Raw genomic sequence first — 12,156 nt, forward strand, 5'->3', positions numbered from 1 at the left:
TTCCCGCTCCGGCCCGGCGGTCAGCTGAGCCGCCGCGCTTCCGGGGCCGGGCCCGACTGCGGCCCGCCTCAGCGCCGCCCCTCGTCCCGCGTGCAGCCCGGCCCCGGGCGGCGGGAAGAGGAGGAGCCCCTCAGAGAGAGCGGGAGGAACGGAGCCGCGATCTCCGCCCGAAGGAGGCAGTGCGAGGAACAGAGCGCGCGCTCCTCAGCGACCGCAGAAACGGACACGGCTCCACCAGAAGCTTTTACGACCTTATTTATTCTGCTGCGGGGCTTAAACGACGCGAAACTACAGAGACTGAGAAGCACTTAAAAGATCCATTATCCCAAAGGCAGAAGGAAGGTTGCACTTCCCCTATTCGTTGTTTTGCATCGTTAGAAAACGCGTCCAGGGAAGCATCTCCCTTCTGCAGTTCCCAGGCCTAGTAGTACCACTCCCCTCTCCTTCCCCCCAGAACCTGCATTTTCTGTGAGTCTGAGAAGTGTTTTAGGGACCACTGAACTGACAGCAGTTCCAAGCAGTAATATAAAAGTGACAGTAACACAGTCTTTTGAACAATTGTTCAGTAATATGAAGTGTTCAGTAGCATTCAGTGCAAGAGCACAGTTTGCAGCTCCTATAAGAAGCATTCAGGAGTCCTCATATTTTGGTAGGGACTTTTGTGCATGTAAACATCCCACCTCACGCAGAAGGAAAGAGGAAGAAATACTCATCTTCCTTCCCCTTCGCCATCATCTTCATTCTTCCATTCTTCAGCGTGGGCACAGGTGTCACTCCCAGCCCAAGAGCCATCTGCCACTGTTCAGCTTGTTGAAGCAGTCTTCAAATTACTGTTATTTGTAACTTCCTTAACTTTCTTCTTTTCCTTAACATTTTCCTTTGCAGTTCTCCTACAAAAAAGACCAAGGCAGCTGAGCACTGCATATTAAAAATAAAATAAAGTACATAGAAATACAATCGACATCAGACATTTTGCATTACAGTAGAGCAACTGAACTTAAATCCTTCAGTAGGAAGCATCTGAAGATAAAACAATGACAATCTACCATACAAAATTGCTGCACACCAGCCAGCCTTATTTTGTGAGCTCTAGCCATTGCAATTTAAGATTTATTTCTTGTATTAATGCTTGCCTACCCTGCCTGTAGCAGGAAGGTTGGAACTTGATGATCAGTGAGGCCCCTTCCAGCCCCAGCCATTACATGAGTCATAGGACAGAAACAAAGCAAGCTCTTTACCAGAAGAGGAGCGGGTTCTGGAATTCTGCTAGGACAGCTTTACAGCCTGTTACAGAGCTACCTGTAATGCTGTCTTCTCACACGCAGCCATGTAGGGTGAACTCATGGCATTAACCCAATTTCCAGTAGCATATTCTGACACTGAAACTGCACTGTCACTACATTACAAGTGCTGTGACCTGGTGTGTCCCAATGAGATGTTGGTTAGAGGGGAGGAAACTTGGTGGGCCTTTTCTGGACAAAGGACATTTTGAAATTAAAGAAAAAGCAAGAATTAAAAAAAAACCACAAACCCTCCACACACGCACACTCTTACTTTTTTCTTCTGTCTTTTTTTAAGAAGCACTGAGGAGTGGTACAAATTGCTTCTCTCGTTAGTGGTTTCTTAATGAATTTCTTCTTCTGTTTGCTGAGAATGACATTTAGTAAAGGATTAACTGATTTAAAAGGATAAAAATAAATATTCAAAATAAATAAAACAGACAATGAAAACCTGCACTAGTTTGTAAGGTACTGTTGGTCTGAATGTATTTTCAGCATTTACTCCAGAGTCAGTTCAGCTATATTATCTCCATGGCATTCAAAAAACTTCATTTTAATACTTATGGTTAATACACACACACACACACAGACACAGTTTGAAATTAATTTTGAAAGCTATTAAAAATTATCAGTCCAAATAAAGCATTAAGAAATACTCTTTACCAGCCTATCCAACACCCACACACCATTTTAAGGTAACTTACCATTTTAAGGTCATGTACTGGAAGTGATTCATGAGTGCAGGCCTGGGAAGCCTGGGGCATGTTTCAGGGAACTCCCTGTGCACCAGGAACTAACTGCTTCTCTATATTAGAGAATTCTTTATGTTTCCATTTTTTTGTCTGGCTGGAAAAACACGCCATCACAGCTCTGTCAAAGACTCCTTTTGCAGCTGAACTGCAACAGTAACTTCTGCAATCCTCACACCCCAACCAGCCCTCATGCAGGATGTAAAAATGGAAGACAAACAGGTAATGTATTCAAATGAACATACCTTTGGAGTTTGGGAAAGTGCTTTATGTAGTCTGGCACAGGACAGCCAGCTCGCTGGATAACACTGGCTATGCTGAAAGGGAGAGGAGGGAAGAGATTAGCTCTGGCAGTGACTGTAGGGAAACGAGAAGAGCAAAACCAGTTGAACAGTCTCGAATCTTCCCCCTCAGAAGGGTTCAAGTCAGAATACCAGGTTTCACTCAAAAACACTATGAAGTACGCCTTGCACTGCCATTGTTCACAGCACAACGATGTAGCAAAGAGTGCCGGTTTCTCACTTGTTGCATTAGTGAAAAGCTTCAAAACAAAACCTTAAAATCGAGATGTTTCAGGCTTTCCCTTACTGTTAACACCTTACAGCTTTACCATGTGAGTTCTGAATTCTTGAAGAGCATTCTATATCAAGGTGAGTTTTGCAGAGCTCAGCAGCACCCTGCTCACAGGGTGTGTGGCATTAGAAAGGACCACACAGCTCAGCAGGACACCATAGCAAAAATATGCTTTATTCTTTGTATAACATGCTTGAAATTTACCTTCGTAATAAAGGCTTATCATCTTCTGTAAAGAAAGTGACTGCTTTCCCTGCGTGTCCTGCTCTTCCAGTACGACCTGTCAAAACACAAATTGAACAGAGCACAGGTCTTCAAATATCTTTGTTCTACTCCTCTTCATAGCCCAGGCCTCCCAAAGTACGTTAACACACTAAGCACACGACCACACAGCTGATCCCAAAAGGTCATTTCTACTGCATGAAAACAACAACTATACTTGAAAGAAGCCTGACAAAAAGTAACTCTTTTTTACTGAGAGTTGAGACGAGGTATGAATCGACTCAAATGAGTCAACGCTGTAGCAACAGAGGAGTCTTGCTGTCAGGATTTTCACATATGCATAAGAGTTTCTCCATTAAAGATCCACAAACTATGGAAAAGGACATATTGTGCAAACAATACTCACCTATTCTGTGGATGTACTCCACTGCACTTGTTGGCAAGTCGTAATTAATGACCATATTAACTCCTTTGAAATCAATCCCTCGAGCTAGTAAAGCTGTGCAAATGAGCACCCAGATCTTCCCAGCTCTGAAACTGTGCACTACATTATCTCTCTAGGAAAAAAAAAAAGAAAGGTACTTGGAAACATCTTGACTAGCAGTTTGATGCAAACTTGTTTCCTGAAAATTGTCACGTTAATAAAAAACTAAATCTCTAAACCAAAACATGCAGATAATTACTGTTAAACTTACCTGAAGTAACATTTTAAAAAGGAAATACCAAGTACTGTAAAGCATTTTGGGGAAAGAAGTTAAGTTATAACCTCCTACCTGCTGTTGAGTTTTGTCTGCATGGATGACATCTACGTTGATGCCTTCATAAATAAGCTCATGGAAAAGCTCTTTAGCCCTCTCAATAGACTGTACAAAAACAAGGACTGGGGGAGCAAAACCCTGCAAAACAGAAAGCTTCTATAAGGTTCAAGCCCTTTTCCTACTGTTGCTGGCTGCAGACTCTGCTGCTACCAACTTAAATGAACCCCGTATTTACATCTTAGAGGATTATCTTTTCTTAACTAGCAAAAATCTCTGGGACATAAGCAAATTCAACTCCACTACCTTCAAAGGAATTACTCTTCACTTAATTGTCAGGCTGTAATTTAATCCACAGAAACTATTTTTTCCCCACTCAATATGAACAACCTCCTTCACACTGCCTACTACAATTAACTGCACCATTAATGCAGACCACTCCCAAGCAGGGCTCAAATATGTAACTAACACTGGAAAATCCTTTAAAATTTCACAGGGAGAGTAACATTCCTCTTGTACAGGAGATCTGGACAATGCTTTAACCCAGAGAAACCTCTGAGAGATAGAATACATGGCTCAGTTCAGAAGCAGGATGTGCTCAATCACTCCAAAATACCTTTTTAACAAGCTCTCTCATTGCTGTCAGTTTTCCTGTCTCCGATCCAACAAACAACAGCTCTTGTTCCACCGTCTCTGCTGCAGAGTTTCTGAAATCAGAAATGCAATAAATACATATAAATCTTATGTGGTGGGTGAGAAGCACTGCATGCAAGACTAACTTTCATCAGTACATCCTCCAAGGGGGTAATGCTCATTTGACAATGAAGTAACAGGCAAAGGAAAAAAGAGAGAATCAGAGCATGGCTGCACACCTACCTTGCACCAACAGTCACCAGAACAATACTGTCAAGGTTGAGTTTACACCACTCCTCCACATCACGCGCAAAGGTTGCGCTGAAAAAGGCTCTTCTCACCACATGGGATGTGCATGCCAGGAAGATGGAGGCCAATTGCTCTCGGAATCCTGACTTTCCATCTTCAAACAGTTTGTCTGACTCATCCACCACCAGCCACTCCACGCTAGGAACAAAGAAGTTTTCTTCTCAGTAAGAGTCATTTGCACAGAAGCCAAAAGGCCTAAGGAACCTTACAGACACAAGGACCATGCACACATCCGCTTCCCAGTAGCAAAGCTGACAGCAAAACCATATTTGATATAGTACCTGGTCAAGTCTATTGCTGGAGGATCTTGTTTCAGTAAATAGATGAGTCTGTTTGGAGTAGTAACTAGTATATCTATTAAAAAAACAAAACAAGACAAACAGCAAAATGTTAGAACAGACAAAACAGACTTTAGCAGAGCACTGAGCAGAGCATTGAGAAACATGTTCCTACCCAATCAGACAGAGATTTGCTGGTTTGGGCTTAGGACAAGGCACTTCACTGTTGCAATTCATTTAGGGTAATATTTAAGCAGCAGAAGATATTGCAAAAAGGCTGCGAATTTCTTTTATCATCACAAGACCTTATGGGTGTTGCTGTTAAAATTCAGTGGAAATAGTTTAGATACTAAAATCAGTTCCACTCTTCTCTTGTTTGGAGCCCTATCTACTGTAATATTTACCCACAATTATGATAAGCCCACAATTTATGAAGGTTCACTGTCAGGCTCACTCCCTATTTCTTCCATACAAGCTCCTTTTTAGTGCTGAGCAATAGACTGCATAAACTTGAGTAGTGTTAACAATCTCCATAAAACCAACACCAGCCAGAAGAGCAAAGTCAATGACATTTCTGAGATATTCAAAAAGCACTTCAGTGGTGAAAAGTTACCAAACTTCTTAGACGACTTGGGCCCAAACTTCTTTGCTGCTTCAGAGGCCTTGTGGATCATATGGATCCTGAAGCCTGTCCCCTCAGCCAATTTCACCAACTCCCGATGTGTCTGAAAAGACAGCAACACAGATTAAATTTTCAAACCAAGATGATTAGCTTTTGTAATCTGAAAAACCGCAGGCATCCCTCAATAAAGTTTCAAACATCATTCAGATTTCAGGATTTGAGAAAGCTATTTAGTTTGCGGAGCGTAATAAATGAGCAAGCACACATTTGAAAATAATTCCTTCCTCCAAAACACACACCTGGCCAGCAAGTTCCCGGGTAGGAGATATGATCAGGGCTCTGAATCCTTTGTTCATGGGTTGCTTCAGGTGTGTTAAGAGAGGAATACAAAATGCCAGTGTTTTTCCAGACCCAGTAGGAGCAGAAGCTAGAAGTTCTCGGCCCTGGAAGAAAACAAAAAAGGGACACTGTATTCTCCTCAAAGAAGAAAGACAAAGCAAAAAAAAACAACAAAACTACGAACCTTATCCCAAGCACATTAGCAAAAGCACAGACCAAAAATCTTTCATAGCTGCATTTTGAAATGTGATGCCCTTGATACATTTCTAAAGCTGTACAACTGACCAATGACAGGACTTTAAAAAGAGAGCCCTCTCTCCAAATTGCGCCACGCACCCTGTAATAACGTACGATTCTGTAAGACTTACATGAAGCATGACTGGAATGGCCTGCATCTGGATTGGCGTTGGAACCTGGAAGCCAGAAGCTTGAATATTCTCAATGACTTTGGGGTGGACTTTGTATTCCTTCTGAAGTTGATCAAACGTGGCAATTGGGTCAGGAAGATCTGTCCCTTGAATGTTAATCCTGTGTTGATTTCTGAAACGGTTTATCTGAAAGGCAAGAGATACACTCTTCTTCTAGTTTGTCTTTTAACTCTGTCATAAAACTAAATGCATATGAATTCACCTCCTGGTTATTCTCCCCATACTCAGTCAAGCTCCTCCCAGAAGAAACTACAACTGTTGGATGCAACTCCCACAGAAAACAGGCGATCAGTTGCTACACTGGAATGTGGTGGTCCTACCTTCTCCCTTCTCAAACGTTCAAGCTTTTCTGCAGTAGGTTTTTTGTTGTCTTTTGTATCTTTGACTTTTGCTTCCAAAGAGGACATCCACATTATCCCACCGCTTTCTGACAGCTCTGGCATTGACACTGTTTCTGGAAGTTTCAAAAAAAACAAAGCTTCCATTGGTAAAATCCAATCAAAAAGGATACCTCAAAACCTTTTTTGTCTCACTGCCACTGAATGGAACAAAGACACCAATTACATCCCAAAACCTCATCACCGAATCACAACACAGCCGTTCTATCAGCTCTCACGTTGTGCAGCCAAAGAAGACACAGACCCCTTTTTTCCCAGTCGAGTAATCCACAATATCTGCATATTTAACGCAAACCGAAGCAAGAAGAATGAACTTTGTCAGGGAACTCTATCGCATACATGTACACATGGACACCTTGTATCTTTTTTCTTTTCCTTTGGCCACTTTCTGCCGTCCTTTTTCTCTTCCCCGCCATCTCCACATCCTTTCTTCCCGCTCCATCCTCCTGCTTCCCCGCGGACCCCAGTGAGGCTCCTCCCTCCTTGCGCCCGAAGAAGTCGAGGTTCTCCGGTGTGCCGCCACTTCCCCGGATCACCTGGAGGAGGTGGCGAGGCACAGGGTGACAAACTCGGAGAGGAGCGGTGAGGATCCCGAGCGCCGCCACAAGGCCGCGAGTGCGCGCGGGGGAGCACCGAGCGGATGGGAACGGGCCGGAGCCCCGCTGAGCCGCCTCGGGCCCCGCCCTGTTCCTCCCAGCCCCCCCCCCCAGTAGCTCCGCACCCCGAAGCGCCGCGCGTCCCGCCCGAAGCGCTGTACGTCGAAACGAGCCCCGGCGCCCAAGCGGCGGAACAGCTCCTGCGCCTCCATGCCGCCACCAGCTCCCGATTCTCCCCGCGGCGCACCGGAAACGGAACGCCGGAAGCAGAATGCACTTCCGGGAGCGCGGGGGCGGGGTTGGAGCGGCACCCCGCTGTCATGGCAACCGGCGCTGCGGAGCACCGTGACTGGGGGAGGTTTAGTGAAGCCGTACCGCCTTCTGTCAGCGCAGCGCAACTCGGGGCCGGGGCCGCCTGTACGACTGTGGGCCGGCCCGAGCTGAGCCCTCGGAGACCCTGAATGGTGCCGGAGGACCGGATCGCGCCGAGCCGCAGCACGGCGGGCGTTGTTACTCCCCTCTCCGTGACTCTCACGTTCCGCTCATGAACGATACCAGAAGGTTTCGTAGATTGGGGGAGCTGGAGAGCACCCCGCAAGTGTCTGTCTTTCGTAGTGTAAGCTGGGATCCAACCATGCACCCAGTTTCCGTCTGTTTGCGATCAGAACACAGCTTTGGGTGAGGGGGCGGAGGAGGAAAGCTGTGAGAAGCGGTAAATTTGGTTCCTGAACCAATTTTAAGCATTACTCAGCCTTGAGGCTGAGGTTATCTGCATGAGATCCAAATGAATCAGAAATATCAAATCTGGAGTGTGAGCTGTAAAGCTGTTCTACATCTTTATAGGCTCATCACAGCACTTTGTCCTTTTGTGTATTTCTGATGGCGAGTTAATTACACTGACTGCTGCGCCTCTTTTAAAGGAGCAGCTCATTTAAATGAAGGGACAAAGGCTTTTGTAAGAAGTTTTTGTTCGCACATGTCTGTGCTGTCATGATTTACAGTATCATTAGCTGGTCTCAAAGGGCTGGTGGGCAAAGTGCTCTTCTATCAATCACAGAGAGACACCTTCGGTCCGCCGGGCACCAATGCTGCTCCCAGAGCTGCAAACTTGGGCCCCATGTATTTCTGAGGAGAAAACCCAGCGGTTTATTAGTTCTCATCTTCTCACTGTCAGGATCATCCCTGGTTTTACATTGTCTTCATCAACTGTCTAGGAAGTCAGTCGTGGCCCTGCCTTGCTGTGTGAAAGATTGAGCGTGTTCTCTCTTGCCCTGAGTCAAATCCATTGCAGCCAGGAATACTGCACTGTGCTCTTGGTTTTAAGACTCACGCTGACAGATTCCCACACACATTTGGCGTGAAGCAGTGTAGCAGTTCCAGTGATTCCTACCTCGAAGTCAGGCACAGGAAGAGTTTGTTTAATCTTTGATGCACACTGATATAGTTTCATCTCACATGTATGCAACTGTGCTTAAAGAAATTATTTCAGAAGCAAAACAGGAGCGCCAGAGCAACCGGCTCTGCTGTTCAGGACAATCAGAGAAAAATCAGAACTTGGCTAATTAATGTAATTTTTCATTATGATAAGCTGTGAGACACAGTAGTAAAGGTAAGTCTCCTTGTACTTTCTATCAGATCAAATTATACAGATATCTTTCCTTGTGGGCTTGAGGTAGAACAAGCAAATCCCATTAAGCAAAGTAATATCAGCATTACAAAAACCATTTCACATAATAAAATTCTCAAGGGCCAAACATCTACATCACTGAAGTCTGAGAGCCCCAGAACATCCAGGCAATGGCTGTTCCTCCTGTAACATTCATTACTTTAATTACAAGCTTTGAGTTGAAAAATTGCATTAACGAGGTCCTCCCCACAACCCGTATCTGCCTGATTTATAGCACTTTTTTTTTTTTTTTTTGGGCCAACCTTTTGACTTCCCAGCAGAGGGGTGAAAGCAGCTGTGCAGAAACCATGAGTGCGTGGGTACAGCTCACCACTGTGTCCCTCCTTGGTGCCCATCTCCACTTGCAGCTGCTGCTGTGTGCACAGAGAGTAAAGCAGTGCAGGAGAGACCCAAAGGAACATCCTTTGCGCTGATCCCAGGCTGAAGCTCTTGCTTTTCTGCTGGGAGAGGTGGCTGCTGGTTGCTGTGTGAGGACAAGGAAGAATGTGGAGGAATTTGTGTAACAAAGATCTATAAATCATCTCCAGTATCCATCACTCCCCAAGAGATGCTGTCAGCAGATTCAAGAGCGAGGAAATGGGAACTACTCTCTTCATCAATTGGCTGGGAAGTGCCTTTGTGGCCAGGCAAAGGAGCCCTGCACTGAGGTGGGACTTTGGAGGGAGCAGAACTGGAGCTTGTTCCCACCTGCTGGTGCAGAAAAGGAGAAATTAAAATGTGAAATTGAAACAACTTGAATGAATGCAAAGCAAAACCGCTTTTGTGAAAGCATCAGGTTTAGCTTTGCTTCCCTGGTGCTTCTCTACCAATTACTCCACACTAATTGCCAAGCCCGTGCTGACAGCAGATGACCAGCTAAGGTTTTACAGCGTACGTGGGGTGCATGGGAGTGCTCAGCCCTGAAGCAATTTGGGGGTTTGTGCGCTCCGACAGCCTCATGTAGCAGAGCAACCTTATCTTAGGAGAGCTTGCTGGGCTGGGTCTTAGTTCCACAGAACTCAGCACAAAGCTGCACCAGACCCTCAAAAGTGATCCCACGTCTGTCTCATGCATGAGGCTGCTGCAGGATGGGAGCACAGGCAGCCTGAAGCTGCTAGCAGGGAGCTGGGCTGGGATCCCATGGGTGTGCTGGGCATTTCCCCTCAATGTTCGTCAGGGCCACGTCCCAAGGTGGGGCTAAGGTGAAAAACTGCACAATGGCAAAGCAAATGTAGTGAACAGGTTTAGTTCATGCACGATCAGATAAGGGATGGTCACCTATAGCTGTGGAACCCCCTCCCAAGGAAAGCCAGTATCTTTTTCTTTATTTGGTATGCTTTTTTTAGCCCACGTAGGACCACGTTCATCAATGGCACTTCTGCATATCTCTGCCCACATCCCACTATCCTACTAAATGATCATCACTAATATGCACATAACAGTCAATTAGCCTGGCTGGGCGCACTCATGACCTCTGATCCCTGCTGTGTCCCTCAATCCATTAACAGGCCCTCGTCCTCCAGCTCCCAGTATGAATTGATGTCGCATCTATTCTCTTTCAGCAAAGGAACACGCTTCCTCATTCATCTGTCCATTTCCACTTTCTGTTCTTTTGTCCCCTCCTTCTGTTCCCTGTGTTGCTAACCTGGTCACAACTTCTTGACCCCGTGTCCTTGTCCCTCCTGAGGGTGCTGTTATCCCAATCACTACCAAAAAACTTTTACTTTTTTTCCCCAATCTTATTTAGCAAAAATGGTTTCCAGCAGTGTGAGAGCTTTGATCCCCTATTCAAGAAACCCTTGCAATGTTTTTTTTTTTTTAAAAGGCTTTCTTTCTAAGGCAAATGAATTCTTCATAAAAGGGGAAATGGCGTGCTAGTTGGTCTCTGTTCATCTGAAGAAGACAAATGATCTCTTTTATTACTTGAAAAGCATAACAGTTGAGTGTGTGGATTTGTGATTTATCTGCAATTAAGAATTCATTTGAAGCAGCATATTAATTACAGAAAAGGGAATTAATTTTGCAGGATATACAAAGAAAGTCAAAGTTCCTGGAATGAGAATATAAAACTGAGGCTTGTGATTTGTACGTCCCTGCATGAACACGAAAACTGGGCTGGGACTGCTCTGCAGTGTCTGTGCAAGGTTTTTGACTTGTAAGTTTAATCCCTGGGCTGGAAAAATAACAGCCTGGGTCAGAACTCCACCTCTGCTCTGCTGAGCCCATCTCCACAGCACAAACCTGTGTGTTGGGCAAGCTCCAGCCCGACCAAACCTGCCCAGAGCCTCCAAAGGGTGGCCCACGTGCCATCCACAGGGCAGCAATGATGCTTTCTTCCCAGTGTCACACAGGAAGGAAGCACAGCCCTGAAATTTCCTGCCCAAATTTTCAGCGCATGCAGCCACCTCGCCAGACTGGCAGAGCCGGTCTGGAAATGCTGCATGTTTGAAGCTGGGCACTCTTGTGCAACTTGGTGTTACTACTACACATGCGACAAGCAGCAGTTCTGATGCTGCTAGAATAGCTTGTCTGTATTCCAGTGTCCATCCAGAGGCTTTTTGGTAATGCTGGGATCTAGGAGGTTTCCTTTGTACCCGCATCTGCACTCTAAGTTAAATGCAGTGATATGGGTTTGCTCCAAGAAAGAGGTGGCAGTTGTTGTGGATATAAAGGCAGCCCTTTAAAGCTTTGTGATAGCCCATGGGTCCTCATGTGCAGGAATTCCCCTGCAAAATGTCTTTGAACTGGGGAATTATCACTCAGCCTTGTAAAACATATTAGTCATAAATGGGCTTTGTCATGTTTCTGCCAGGTGTCCCTGCTGTATGACAACTGCATCACCAGATACAAAATGCCCATTGGCAAAAGAAGTTTTCTTCCTCCTGGCCCTCTGGTACCCAGAGCTGACAGCACACAAGCAGCTTTTTGGCAGCTTCATGCATTCACACCTCTTGGGTAAACACTTCCCCTTCTTAATCATTAGTTCTGTTCACATTATCAATTTTGTCCTGCCTTCTTTATCACACACTCTTTGCTCCACAGTTGCTGCCTTCTCTGCCCACGCATTTGTTCAGTTGTGCCCATTGCCCATTGCCCATTGCCCATTTCCCTTGGGCTCAGCCCCTCCCCTGACCTCCCAGACCTTCTCCTGTGGGGCTGCACCTCCCCAGGGTTTGCACTCACCTTCTCTGTGTGGCATCCTGGAGTGCAGTGCTGATACTGAGCTGCTTTGCCAGCAAGGCTTTACGTAGTGCCTATGTAGTGCCTATTTGCCTCCTTCCTTCCCATTGGGTTACCATTCTTCTGTG

General features: G+C 45.5%; 1 protein-coding gene across 3 annotated transcripts; it reads right to left on the reverse strand.

The window, feature by feature from the left end:
- Positions 1–239: 239 nt before the first annotated feature.
- DDX52 (DExD-box helicase 52) lies at positions 240–7,415 on the reverse strand. 3 transcript variants are annotated; one of them, XM_042880027.1, is made up of 15 exons: positions 7,308–7,415; positions 6,942–7,122; positions 6,509–6,642; positions 6,129–6,314; positions 5,721–5,864; positions 5,413–5,524; positions 4,803–4,875; positions 4,456–4,659; positions 4,196–4,286; positions 3,598–3,720; positions 3,231–3,381; positions 2,807–2,882; positions 2,275–2,346; positions 1,555–1,647; positions 240–890 (listed from the first exon to the last, which is right to left on the reverse strand). In XM_042880027.1, the coding sequence occupies exons 1-15, from the start codon at positions 7,392–7,394 to the stop codon at positions 803–805; spliced, it is 1,815 nt and encodes a 604-aa protein (XP_042735961.1). In that variant the 5' UTR covers positions 7,395–7,415; the 3' UTR covers positions 240–802. The 3 variants fall into 3 exon arrangements, with proteins under 3 accessions (XP_042735961.1, XP_042735964.1, XP_042735963.1); XM_042880030.1 differs by lacking the exon at positions 6,942–7,122 and having other exon boundaries at positions 7,308–7,389; XM_042880029.1 differs by lacking the exon at positions 7,308–7,415 and having other exon boundaries at positions 6,926–7,029.
- Between the last annotated feature and the right edge of the window lie 4,741 nt (positions 7,416–12,156).

Source organism: Lagopus leucura, unplaced genomic scaffold, assembly GCF_019238085.1.
Source record: "Lagopus leucura isolate 7727_CA_CO unplaced genomic scaffold, USGS_WTPT01 Super-Scaffold_100024, whole genome shotgun sequence".
In the NCBI taxonomy this organism is placed as follows: Eukaryota; Metazoa; Chordata; class Aves; order Galliformes; family Phasianidae; genus Lagopus; species Lagopus leucura.